The following is a 13,108-nucleotide window of genomic DNA, read 5'->3' as shown; positions in this document are numbered from 1 at the left end:
CTTATTCTATCATTATTTAACATTCTTTCTCTTATGGTTCCTGCTTTTGTTACACTTAAGAAATCTCTCCAGGTTCCAAACTCATGAATATTCTTAGCTCTGTTTTCTTCTGAAAGTTTATAGCTGTGTATTTCATGTTTAGATCTTCATATGGAATTAATTTTTGTGTATGGCGTGAGGTGGGGTCCAGTTTCATTTTTCCATACAAGAAGCAGTTGTTCCAGCACCGATTCTGATAACTCCATCCTCCCCTCATTGATGTGCCGGCCCACATCTGTCAGAGATTAGCTGTCCATTGGGGTGTGGATCTATTTCTGGGCTTTCTGTTCTCCACTGGCTTATATTACACTGTTCTAATAATGATAGTTTCATAAGTTTTGCTCTTAGGTAACATGAATCCCATCCATGTTGTTCCTCTTCAAGAGTGTCTTCTCTTTCTTTAGCTCTTAATACTTGGATTTGGAGTCAGCTTTTCAGGTTGTATTTAAAAACCTGTTGAATTTTGTATTGGAATTGCATTGATCAGTTTGGGGAAGAATAGACATCTTAGAAATATTGAGTCTTCCAGTCTATGAATGTGGTATAGGCCTTTGCTATTTAGGCCTTATCTTTCTGTAAAGTTTTATAAATTTATAATTTCATCTGGTCCCTTGAACACATTCTTTAGATTTGTTTCTAAGTTATTTTTGATCCTATTGAAAATGCCACCTTTTTAAAAGATTTGCTTTTCTAATTGTCCTTGGCATATAAATTGTAATTTGTTTTTTATACTAATTTTTTTGTCTTTTGAACTTTCTAAATTCTTAATAATGACAAATAGATTCTTTTGGATTTTCTGTGTTGACCATAATATTTGTTTTTTGACCATAATATTGTTTGTAAGTGGCATTTTTCTACCTCTCTTCGTCTTAGAATACTTTCAACTTCATTTACCATGCCTCAGAGTTACACTCGTGTTTTCTTGTATTTCTTGCCTTTCTGTTTGACCTGAAAGGCATCGTTGTTATCTTGCATTGTACAGCTCCAATTTGCTTATATTCACTACATGCATTTCCCACTGCCTTTGCTCTTCTTTACTTGCATCCTGGAGCTTTCATCTGGAATCATTTTTATTTTGCTTCAGTTACACCCTTTAGAGTCTCCTGCACTGGGTATTTGCTGGTAACAGATTTTCTCAGTTTTATTTTGAAAAGGTCTTCACTTTGCTCTTCTTAAAAGTTCATTTCTCAGGATGTAGAATTCTAGATTGACAGTTATGTTTCCTGTCTTTCTGGCTTCTGTTGTTGCTGTTGAGACGTCAGCTTCTTTGATGGCAATCCTTGTTTTCTCTCTGGCCCATTTTAAAATCTCACTGGTTTTGTTTGATGTCCCATAATTTCAGTACAGTAGGTCCAGGGGTGGATATCTTTGCATTTATCTTTTTCGTGGTTGGTTGGGCTTCTTGGCTCTCTTTTTGGTATCTTGTTTTATCGTAAGAACAGTGACTTTGAGAGCCAGGCTGCTTTAAGTTTGGATGTTAGCTCTGCCAGTTTCATCCTTAGCCACTGTGTGTATCAATCACCTCAGATGTAAGGTGAGGATAATAATGACACCTCACTGTGAAGATCAAATCCTTAATAGATCTTATACCAGCAAAAGCTTAACCTTCACCTAGATTTTGTCCTTAGTATTTCTTGTGTCTTTGCCAGTTTTCTGATGATTTTCAAGACTTTTTTCGTACTGAATCCAGCAAGTTTTAGTTTTCAGTGGCAGTCTGTCTGGTTAACCAGTTTGTCAGTATAACTAGAAACTGAGACTAAGACGTCATCTTCTGCTCGGAGCGTGCATGCTCTCCTGCTGGCCAGCCAGTGCTCCCTCTCCCTTTTCCGTGTGAAAATGGTTGGTATGCAGTTGTATTTCTCAAAGCCTCATTAATGAAATCCTCAACTGGTTCATTTTGTTACGACCGTTGGTGAAGTGTGGCTGAAGAGGGAAGTTGAGTAGGGGTTTTTGCCTGAAAAGAATTTTGATTGTAGGTCTTTGGATCAGTAAACATTCAGCCTAGCCTTTTTCATGTTCTGCATGTACCTGTACGCTGGCAGGAGCTGCTATTTGGAATGAGAAGCCTTAGAATGAAGGCAGCGAATCACTCCAATGTGGTTGCATTCACTCCACTCAGTAGGCTGAGAAAGTGACTTCTGTTTTGGAGGGATGGCTGGCCATGGTCACTGGCAAAGGTGTTTCTCTTTCATTCAGTTTCTGATGGATGCTCCCATCAGAAACCCCCTGTGGCCTAAGGAAGGGTTTGGAAAAGGGTTTATGGAGCCTTTGTAACTGTTGCCATGAAGAGGCACTGTGGACTCTTACTCTGCCTGTCATGTTGTAGACCCTGGCATGCCAGAGGTTCTGAGAGTGGGGACTGGGGATTCTTACACATCAGTCTTGCCAGAATTTAATATGAAGATATGTTGTGCTTCCTAACAGTGTCAAGTAGCTCATTTCAACCTCATTATGCTTCCCCTCTGCCTTAGTTGCAAGCAGAGGCACCCAGGCTGGCTGAATATCAAGCGTACATCGATTTTGAGATGAAAATTGGTGACCCTGCTCGCGTGCAGTTGATCTTCGAGCGTGCCCTGGTCGAGAACTGCCTTGTCCCAGACCTGTGGATCCGCTACAGTCAGTACCTAGTAAGACCACTTGACTGTTCTAACTTCTCTCCTTTTTACCAATTGAGAACCTGTTCAAAGAAAATCAGCAGGAGTGCCAAGGGTTAGTTGTGTGCTCTCTCTGCTTCCTCATTTTCCCCTCATCCTCCTTTCCCCTCTGCCAACTCACTCAGGGAGTTCTTCTGGTGTTTCAGGTCATTTCCAGCTGATCGCTAACTGTAAAAAAATTTGCACGGTCTTCTTATTGAGGACTTCGTGACAGATTAATTTTTTTTCTTGTAACTTTTCATTATGGGAAAAAATGTAAGCACTAGTATATAGATTAGTAGGGTGAAACCTTGTGGGCCTATCACCCAGCTCCAACAATTAACTCACAGCACTAGTCTAGTTTCGTCTATATCCTTAACCTTCTTCCTCTTCCATCTGATTTTGAAGCAGATCCAGAAATCACATTTCATTGGTAAATATTTCAGTACATATATGTAAAAGATCTGAATCTGGATCCAGACTAGGTCCATCCATTAGGATTGGCTGATGTCTCTTAAGCTGTTTTCATCTATAGGTTCCCTCTCTACCTCTCCTCTTCTACCCCAACTCCCCCTTGCAGTTTCTTTGTTGAAGAAACCAGTCACGAGAGGCATTTCTAAGGAAATTTCTTTTGTCAGCTGGTTGTGCTGGAAATGTCTCTCGTGGATGGTAAAGTCTATAACGGTAGCATTTTATCTCCTAACTCTGGACTTCTTTATCATAGGATCGGCAGCTGAAAGTAAAGGATTTGGTTTTATCTGTACATAATCGTGCTGTTAGAAACTGCCCGTGGACAGTTGCCCTATGGAGTCGTTACCTCTTGGCCATGGAAAGACATGGAGTTGACCATCGCGTGATTTCTGGTGCGAATGTTTTTGGGGGAAGACTCTTAAGCTTTCTGTCCCAGGCCAGAAACCTAGTGCTGTGACTGACAGTCATTAAATCAGCCTTTCCCTGGGTGTTAGCTTTGGGACATTGGGTGTTAGTGACAGAAAAGGCCCTAAGTGGGAGATAAACTGGTTTTAAGCTTTTAACATGCTAACATTCATTGTGATTTTCTGAGAAGTTGGGGTCTTTTCTCCAAACTTACTGATCTGGAATTCTTTTAGTGCAGGGCATCTTGTGGAACGTGCCCTTTCTAGAACACAGTTTGTGCAAATCCTGGAGGAGCTTTTCTTTTGAACATTTCTCTCTAGCTCATTCACTTTGTTGCTTCCTGTCATTAAGTCATATAGTATTTGATAGTCAGTAGAGGTTTTTATAACCATCTTGATAATTTATATTAATTTCCTTTTCAATTGGTAACAAATCCTGGCTTGTTCTTCAATTCCAGTGACCTTTGAGAAAGCTTTGAGTGCTGGCTTCATTCAGGCCACTGATTATGTGGAGATTTGGCAGGCGTACCTTGATTACCTGAGGAGAAGGGTTGATTTCAAACAAGGTATTTAAATTCACATGTCAAATTCAGTTCTGAATTTTTTCCTAACATGTCTTTCAGTGAGATGTCCTACTTGCCCAAATAACATCATGATTAGGCAAATGATGTAGACCAGCCATTGGCAACTGTTTTCCCCCAGAAATTTTCGCTACTTAAATCCTTAAGTCCTGCTGTGAATTGTAAGGGAAGAGACTTAGGGTCCTTATGTTCTATACCTGCTCCTGCCAGCAGTGTCCGTAATGTGCTGTTTGTTCCAGTGTCTTTCTCTGCAACTGCGTGATGGGGCAGGACTGGCAGTTTTATTTCTGTGTCCCAGGCATGATGCCAGGTGCATAGCAGGCTCCCAGGAGTTTCACTGTAGGATTTTAAAAAAATAAAAAAGACATGGTATGCGGTTTCATGAAGCCGAATCTCTCTTGCAACTTCTAACAGACTCCAGTAAAGAGCTGGAAGAGCTGAGGTCTGCATTCAGTCGCGCCTTGGAGTATCTGAAACAGGAGGTCGAGGAGCGTAAGTGTGGCTTCACCCACTCCTTGATGCACTTGTCTTTCCTCTTCTTGGTGGATGTGCCTTCTCAGTCAGAGGCTCTTTGTCTCTAAATTCTTTTCTAATTTTGACTAATTCTGTTCTTACAGGTTTCAATGAGAGCGGAGATCCAAGCTGTATGATCATGCAGAACTGGGCTAGGATCGAGGTAAGTGTTTTTGACGGACCTGCCAGTGACATCCACCTTTGAAGGACCTGTGTGTAATGGATATGGCTGATGTTGAGTCAGAATCCTAGGTGATGGTCTAGGGTCTGTAAGGATTTGTGCTCTATATCTAGCTTGATGCACATTCATCTGTATCTTAGAGAAAACACTAGCACTCAGTAAGAAGTTACGCAGCAAATGTTAGAATGCCAGGAGTTCACTCATGGACTTCTGCCCACCTCCCCTTGGTGCCTGGTTCGTGAGAGTAACCCGGGTGTGTACCATCTGCCAGGCATTTTACTGTGTGCCAGGGAAATGAGGTAGACCTGCTTTATGCTCCCAAGTCTTTGATCTCGTGTGGAGACAGAAATTTGACGGATAATTAGGGGATGTAATGAGTTGACTGTTATTGTCAGACCAAGGACCTCAAGTGAGTAAGGTATGGAACTTGCCCTTGATCAGCTCACAGAATTGTGAAATTCTAATCCTGTTTTATTTTCTGAGGGGAGTCAGGTCAAAGCACCAATATCTGTCAGGTTCAGAGAGGTTCACTTGCCCAAGTCACTTAATAAATGGCAGAGCGGGGACCTACTTCTAGATCAGTCTTTTCTCTGCATTGTGCCTCAGATTAAACGCTTGTAGTTAAGCTTGATAAAAATAAAAAACAAGTGACTAGCCAGTTCTGTTGTAAGTACTGGCTGTAAGTACCTGTGGGCTCCTGCTCTTTGCTCTCCAGTAGTGTAGGCAGACAGCTTGATGCTTGTCACCTCCAAAAGCCTGAAGTGGTTGAGCTGGGCCTGTCGCTGTGGACGGTGGCTGGGAAATGTCCAAGGAGTTAGGGAACGTGGATCGTCAGTGGGGGGGTTTTAAGGCATGTCTGCTCGAAGTATGCTTTGTAATGGGTGCCAGTGTCCTAAGGTTTGAGTCTTTCCTAATGGAGCCTGTTAATGCATTTTAGGCTCGACTGTGCAATAATATGCAGAAAGCTCGGGAACTCTGGGACAGCATCATGACCAAAGGGAATGCCAAGTATGCCAACATGTGGCTCGAGTATTACAACCTGGAAAGGTAACCGGCCTGGGGGCGGGGTTGGCAGTGCCTGTTGGGGGTAAGCCATCTTCAGTCGCGCTGACCCCTGCCGGCCTGGGCTTGCTCCTCACCATAGGCCGCCGGCCTCCCGTCCTTCGCTAGTGGCTTTGTGTGTACTAGGAGAGGCTAGGGGACTAAGCCTAGTAATTTGTGCCTGGCCTTGTCGCACAGCCATACGTTTCTTTCCATTTGTTATTTTGGTTTGTTTTGATTTTTGGATCTGAGGGTTTTATTTGACTTTTTGGGGAACTATTTATTTTTTGTATTTGTTTTGTATGTAAAAGTGGAAAGTATTAAAAAGTGAAGAGAAAAACCCCAAATTATCTGCAGCGACAGACCCGGAGACATAACCCCTATTGGCTAATGGTTTGGGATATTCTTTGAGATTTTTCTATGCTTAATTTTTTTTTTTTTAAAGAAAACGCAATGATATTGTACATGTTACAAATCTCTAAAACTATTTTAAGTAAATATGACCAATAATATTTGTAACATGGGGAAGATGCAAAGAATATGACCAGCTTTTCTATTCATTGTATCTTGAACACTGCATCTCAATGAATACATTTTTATATACTTTTTTCTTTTTTGAGTGTTTTGGTTTTTTCCCCAATTTAAAAAATAACACTGTGCTCAAATTAAGATAGAACATTTGCCAAACTATGTGGTAGAGAGTGAAAGTTTATTACCATCTCACCCATAGAGATGACCACTATGAAAGCTTCTTGAGGGGGCACCTGGGTGGCTCAGTCAGTTAAGCGTCTGCCTTCAACTCAGGTCATGATCCCAGGGTCCTGGGCTCCCTGCTTGGCGGGGAGCCTGCTTCTCCCTCTGCCTGCCGCTCCCTCTGCTTGTGCTCTCTCTCTCTCTCTCTGTCAAATCAATAAATAAAATCTTTAAAAAAAATAAAAGCTTCTTGAATATTCCTCTGAGGTCAGCAGTTCTCAAACTTTTTGGTCTCAGGACCCCTTATACTCTTTAAAGTTTGAGAACTCTGAAAAGCTTTTGTTTATGTGAGTTGTATGTATTTAATATTACCATATCAGCAACGTTGACAAATATTAATATCAATGTCACCATATTAGAAAACTGAGAGATTAAAAAATTATTTAATTGTCAAAATAATAAATTCATCACATTTAACATAAAGAATATATTTTTTATGAAAAATGACTTTTCCAAACCCCAAAATAATTTAGTGAGAAAAGTGGCATGGTTTTGTATTTTTGCAAGTGTCTTTGAGGTCTGGCTTAGAAGACAGCTGGATTCTGGTGTCTGTTTCTGCATTCGCTGTGTTGTGAATTCTCATTGAAGAATATGAAGAAAATTTGGCTTCACACAGGAGGTTAGAAGGAAGGGGAATTTAACCTTTTCAGATAATTGTGGATATTCTTTCATACTAGAGCAAAATTCAACAAGTGGTAGTTTCTTAAATAGTTGCAGTGTGGAATCTGAAACCATTTATCATTGAATTTCTCGGACTCTTACATTAATATCCATTGGTCTGTTTTGTACTTTGGATAGACCTTTTACCCACATGTGAATCTGTGACATGCATTGTTCATTTGGAGAATACTCATTCACTAAGTCATGCAGCTCTTCTCAGTATCGACACATTTCATCATACAGTATTTAAAAAATCACATTTGGGGGCGCCTGGGTGGCTCAGTCGTTAAGCGTCTGCCTTTGGCTTGGGTTGTGATCCCAGGGTCCTTAGGATCGAGCCCTGCATTGGGCTCCCTGCTCCGTGGGAAGCCTGCTTCTCCCTCTCCCACTCCCCCTGCTTGTGTTCTCTCTCTCACTGTGTCTCTCTCTGTCAAATAAATAAAATCTTAAAAAAAAAAATCACATTTGTTCATATCTTAGTGATCTTAGTAGGAAAATTTTTTTTTTTTTTTAGATTTATTTATTAGAGTGTGTGTGTACGCAAGTGGGAGGTGCAGAGGGAGAGGAAGAGAGCATCTCAGGCAGACTCCCCACTGAGCATGGAGCCTGACCCAGGTTGGGGTGGGGCTCGATCCCACGACTCTAAGATCCTGACCTGGGCTGAAACCAAGAGTTGGACATTTCAACCGACTGAGCCACCCAGGCACCCCAGTAGAAAAAGTCTTTTAAGTAGGAAGCTGTCAAACTCAAAGTGGCAGATACAAATTTTCCAAAATTCTGATTTTCACTTAAAAGCTGCCATTTTATCCTGGCACCAAATACAGCCAGGGGTTTTCCTTGAAGTGATGGACTTCCTTCATTAGTTTTCAAAAATGTCTCCAGATACTCAGGGTTCTGTAACCACAGTTTTTGTCACTCAGCTATTTTCTCAAGTAAAAATGGTGTTCCAGGAAAAAACAAACTAGTTCAGCTTGCACCCCAAACAAAAAGATAGGCTTTTCTTTGTGACAGCCATTGCTTTATGTGTGTATCTACTTATGTCGCACAGAATTTGAGAAGTATGTGTGTAGCCCTGATTAGTGCTAAGGGCCACTGCAGCTTTTACGCCATCAGTGCAGGATGTCAACACAGTGAAAAAGTCAATTCATGTTCAATAATAAAGTAGTTTTGACTTTGCAGATCACCTGAAAGGTCTTAAGAGACCTTCAGGGGTACATGGATCATACTCTGAGAACCGCTGCTATAAGTTTTTTTCCAGTGTTCTAATATGTATTTGTAATATTTATGTATATTTATAAGTTATTTTTAAATAGAAATGAAACATAGCATTTCATAACTGTTATTCGTAAGATAACATTGTTTATAATTACTATGATTAGCGGTGTATCTTTCCATGTGAGTATCAGAATGTATGACTCTGGGCATGAAATCTGACCGTCCTCTGGATTGGGTGATTCTCCGGTTGGATAGGACAGCATCCCAGAATTTCTCTAAGGATTTGATCAAGTTAATGTAGCATTCTTAGATTCCCCACCTGTGTGGCAGATGCCAGCGCTATAAAGGCGGGACACCTGGTTGCAGACTACTGTCCCAGATAGTAGCATTTTTTAGTAGCATCTCCTTGCTAATGGAAAGAGTGACTCAGAAGAAAGCCTTAGTGTTGACTGGAGGAAAAAGGAGAAAACATTGTAAGTAGCAATAGTACAAATAGCTGTGGATAGTTCTGGAAGCCAGAGTCGCCGCAGAGCTTCTGATCTTGTGCCCCTGCCTTTGCGTGCCTTCTGCTTTGTGTCCTGGTGGCAGCAATGGTTTGTTTTCTGTCCTAGGGCACACGGTGACACCCAGCACTGTAGAAAGGCCCTGCACCGGGCTGTCCAGTGCACCAGCGACTACCCGGAGCACGTCTGTGAAGTGTTGCTCACCATGGAGAGGACAGAAGGTGGGGACCCTCAGCTCTCTGCTGCTGGATTGGAGTCTGTCCCCTCCACCCTTTGGTCTCAGGACTATAGTCTGTGAGGACAGACTGTGGCACTCTGTGATTAGAACTGTCACATGAGCCCACATCCCCTTGCCCCTCAGAGTCTCCAAATACAAGGAGGGCTCTCTGTGACGTGGCTCTGACACAGGGTTCTCTTCATTCTTTGTGGTGGATGCTATTCTGTCACTCACTGGGTACCAATAGCACTCCTCCCTTGCCCCCAGTCATGACAGAAACATCTTCAGACTTGTTGCCTGGGGATCCAGATCGCTCTAGTTGAGAATCTGTGCTCTGGCACAGTGTCATGCACACCAAAGGCACGCTGAGAGGCAAAGGGCTCAGTGTGGGCATTGGTCGTGTGTGCATCCCTTGTAAATTTTAGAGCCTCAGTATTAAGTTATCAGTAGGGAAATAGTGAATTTATCCATGGGCATTGATCTGGATTTTGGGTGTAGACTCCTCAGAACTGGAAATAAAACACCCAAGCAACAACAGCAAATAAAAAACACCCCAACATTTATCATTTGAGCAGCTCTTAAAATCCTCAGTCTTCACATAGATGTCTTGTACCTTTTACATTAGAATGTCTTCATAATCTTCCCTAATGAGAGTAATAGGTCATATTCTGGTTTTCAGGTCTTTTTTAAAAAGGATTTTTTTAAAACTTGTTTTAAGACTTAATAATTATTTACTTACTTTAGAGAGAGCAAGCGAGCACGTGTGGAGCACGCTTGAGCAGGGGGAAGGGGCAGAGGGAGCGATGCCAGAGCTCGATCCCAGGACGCTGAGATCATGACCTGAGCCGAAATCGGGAGTTGGACGCTCAACTGACTGAGCCACCCAGATGCCCCAGGAGAAGGGATGTTTTAAATACACCTAGAAGGGGGCGCCTGGGTGGCTCAGTCGGTTAGGCATCTGCCTGCTGCCTTCAGCTCAGGGCATGATCCTGGGTTCCTGGGATCGAGCCCCGTGTTCTCCCTGCTCAGCAGGGAGTTTCCTCTCCCACGCCCTCTGCCCCTCCCCCTCTGCTCATGCTTTGTCTCTCACTTTTTCTCTGAAATAAATAAATAAAATCTTAAAAAAAAATAAACACACCTGGAAGGACTGTTCAAATTCTAAAAAATTTAAGCCTACAGTAAGGAAATCTGAAAATGGAGAGCCACCTCTCCAATTCTTATTTCTCATGGGAGAGATCTCTTGTGGAGGTGTGGGGGAAATTAAGAAAATTTCATATTATTCAGTCCTTTAAAATTCTAAAAAGTGACAGTTTGCTTCTATTTCTATCAAGGTACCCTAGAAGATTGGGATATAGCTGTTCAGAAAACCGAAACTCGATTAGCTCGTGTTAATGAGCAGAGAATTAAGGTAATGATGCTATTAAAGTCTTCAGAAGCTCTGCTAGCTATTTTGATTGTGTTTGGTATGAATATTGCTTGTCAAAACCTCTGAGGTCTTCCTAAGTAGTATCTTTCACTCAGAAAATATTAGTGACATACTTGAATCAGTATATTTAAGCCTGTCTTGTATCATTTTCTTGGATTGGCTTAGAACTTTAGCCCTGACAATAAAAACTTTATGTAGTTGGGGACTTTGGGACCTAAAGTTTACTGGGATATAGATGGGAAAGCTAAGAATGGAGCCTCACTTAGCCCCGTGAGTGGAAGGTAAACACATCCAAATTAATTAGAGCCCCAGTTTTATACTTTGTTTTCTTTCTTTTGGTGAGTGATTACTGGGGATGTTGCAGAACATTCTGTAGATGTGAGATTCAGAATTCTAAGAAGCCTGAATAAGCCCTGGCAGGGAAAGTTGTGAGCACGCCCTCCTCCTCCTCCTCGTGACCTCTCCTTTCCCCGGGGGAGCGAATTTCCACTCCCTGCATCCCCTTTCCTCTCCACTTGTCCTGGGCCCATAGAGTTCCCGCAGTTGCTGCGTCCTAGTGATGTGTCCATGTTCCCATCCCAGGCTGCGGAGAAGGAAGCAGCCCTCGCTCAGCAAGAAGAAGAAAAGGCCGAACAGCGGAAGAGAGCGCGGGCCGAGAAGAAAGCATTGAAAAAGAAGAAAAAGACCCGAGGCGCAGACAAGCGCAAAGCAGAAGAGGACGATGAGAAGGAGTGGGGCGATGATGAAGAAGGTAGCGCTTTCTGGAAATGTTATTTGGGAACATCTGTAACTTCCAGAGAAGTTACAGACACCGTACAGAGAACTTGTGTCTTAAACCAGCTGAGAATAAGTTGCTCACATGGTGCCCCGTCACCCTTCCTGTCCCTGCCCATCGTCCACATGGGCGTACTCCACATGCAGAGTCTCCCCGTGCTTGGGCTCCCCGCCATGAGCCTGGCACTGCCCTGCAGCCACTCCCGCCTGTCCACCCGGGCTCTGCTCCCTCCACTGTGCCATTGCCCCCTCTGCCTGCCCCCGTGTGGTTCCCCTTCACCCTGCTCGGGCTCCCACAGCCCGGCTGACCCTGTCCCTGCCCTTTATCCCCTCAGGCTGCAGCATCCCACTCTGCAGCCTGCACGGACACCTGCCTCGCTCGGCCCGCCGGGTGGTTTTGACTCGGTGGAGTTTCCAACTAGGGCTTCTCTCGCCCCTGCCATTTCAGGGGTGGGCAGGTGTGGGTCAGATTTATTTCAGCAGGGTCCGGCAAGGGAAAGAATTGTTTGTAGACATTCAAAGACTCCATGCGTTTTCCTTGTACAAAGGTGTCAAACAGAGGGACCTTTCTTGTGCACTTTTTTGAGGCCGTCAGAAATGACCGTGGCTGGGTAGCTCGCTGGCCTTCGGGGCTCCAGGTTTAGCAGGGAAGGCAGATGTGACATGTGACCACAGTGGCATATGATTGGGACTGTGGGAGAGGACAGTCTGGATTAATAGTGGAGGCCAGAGGAGGCCGTGGGGGGTCAGCTCCCCGCAGGAAAGACTTCATGTACCTCAGCATCTGGAGGCAGGAGTGGGTGACTGTCAAGTGCAAAGGAAGGCAAGGGTAAACCAGACAGAGCGCCACTGTCAGCAAGGCATGAGGCATAGAACACCCTGGAATTTTCTCTGAGCAGCAAATGACTGTTTGAGCCCTGATGCATGCTGAGGGCTGTGTGCTGGGGTAGGTGAGGCTGGAGTAGCTAGGTAGCCGGCCCACTCAGGGCCACTCTGGAATGCGGTGTGCATTGGTTAGACTTCATTAGGAAAGCAGTGAGGAATTGATGGAAAGGTCTGGAAGTAGGGCCAATGCCAACTGGCTTTCAGTACTGACCCTCTGGAGGCAGTGGGGCAGATGGGTTGGAGTAGAATGTTAAACTCTGCTGAAGGACGCAAGACAATAGTGAACATAGAGGAATTATAGTGCTTTGCAGAGTGTGGCCTGTGGAGCAGAGCGCATACATTAGAGTCACCTAGGGTGCTTGTTTAAATGCAAGTCCCCAGGGGCGCCTGGGGGTTCAGTCGGTTAAGTGTCCCAACCGTTGGTTTCAGCGCAGGTCATGATCTCAGGGTCACAGGATCGAGCCCCATGTCGGGGTCCATGCTCAGTGCAGTCTGCTTGAGATTCTCCCCCAACTTGCATGCCTGCACGCACTCTCGCTTTCTCTCTCTCTCTCAAATAAATAAAATCTTTAAAAAAGACAAAAAAAACCCGCAAGTCCCCAAGCCCCATCCCTCCCTTGCTGCTCCAGGCTTTCTAGGAGAGGGGTACTAGAATTTGCCATCTGAACTTTGAGACCCCCTGACCTTTTATGCAATTGACCCTTGAACCTTGGGGCTTAAGGGTACTGACCCCCTACACAGTCAAAAATCCATGTTTACCCATGTTTACCTTTTGATTCTCCAAAAACTTAGCTACCTACTGTAGTTAAGTA

General features: G+C 43.7%; 1 protein-coding gene across 2 annotated transcripts in view; it reads left to right on the top strand.

Moving 5' to 3' along the window:
• Positions 1-13,108, top strand: part of SART3 (spliceosome associated factor 3, U4/U6 recycling protein) — a 35,366-nt gene that overhangs the window by 16,673 nt on the left and 5,585 nt on the right. For both annotated transcript variants that reach the window (XM_021703397.1, XR_006541209.1), the window contains exons 7-15: positions 2,511-2,666; positions 3,397-3,535; positions 4,006-4,113; positions 4,543-4,620; positions 4,746-4,804; positions 5,760-5,869; positions 9,103-9,215; positions 10,543-10,619; positions 11,220-11,388. In XM_021703397.1, coding sequence (XP_021559072.1) covers positions 2,511-2,666; positions 3,397-3,535; positions 4,006-4,113; positions 4,543-4,620; positions 4,746-4,804; positions 5,760-5,869; positions 9,103-9,215; positions 10,543-10,619; positions 11,220-11,388 — 1,009 coding nt within the window. The remainder of the gene's footprint in view (positions 1-2,510; positions 2,667-3,396; positions 3,536-4,005; positions 4,114-4,542; positions 4,621-4,745; positions 4,805-5,759; positions 5,870-9,102; positions 9,216-10,542; positions 10,620-11,219; positions 11,389-13,108) is intronic.

The sequence above is a fragment of the Neomonachus schauinslandi genome, chromosome 14, assembly GCF_002201575.2.
Source record: "Neomonachus schauinslandi chromosome 14, ASM220157v2, whole genome shotgun sequence".
Lineage (NCBI taxonomy): Eukaryota > Metazoa > Chordata > Mammalia > Carnivora > Phocidae > Neomonachus > Neomonachus schauinslandi.
This window is presented reverse-complemented; position numbering and strand designations above follow the sequence as displayed.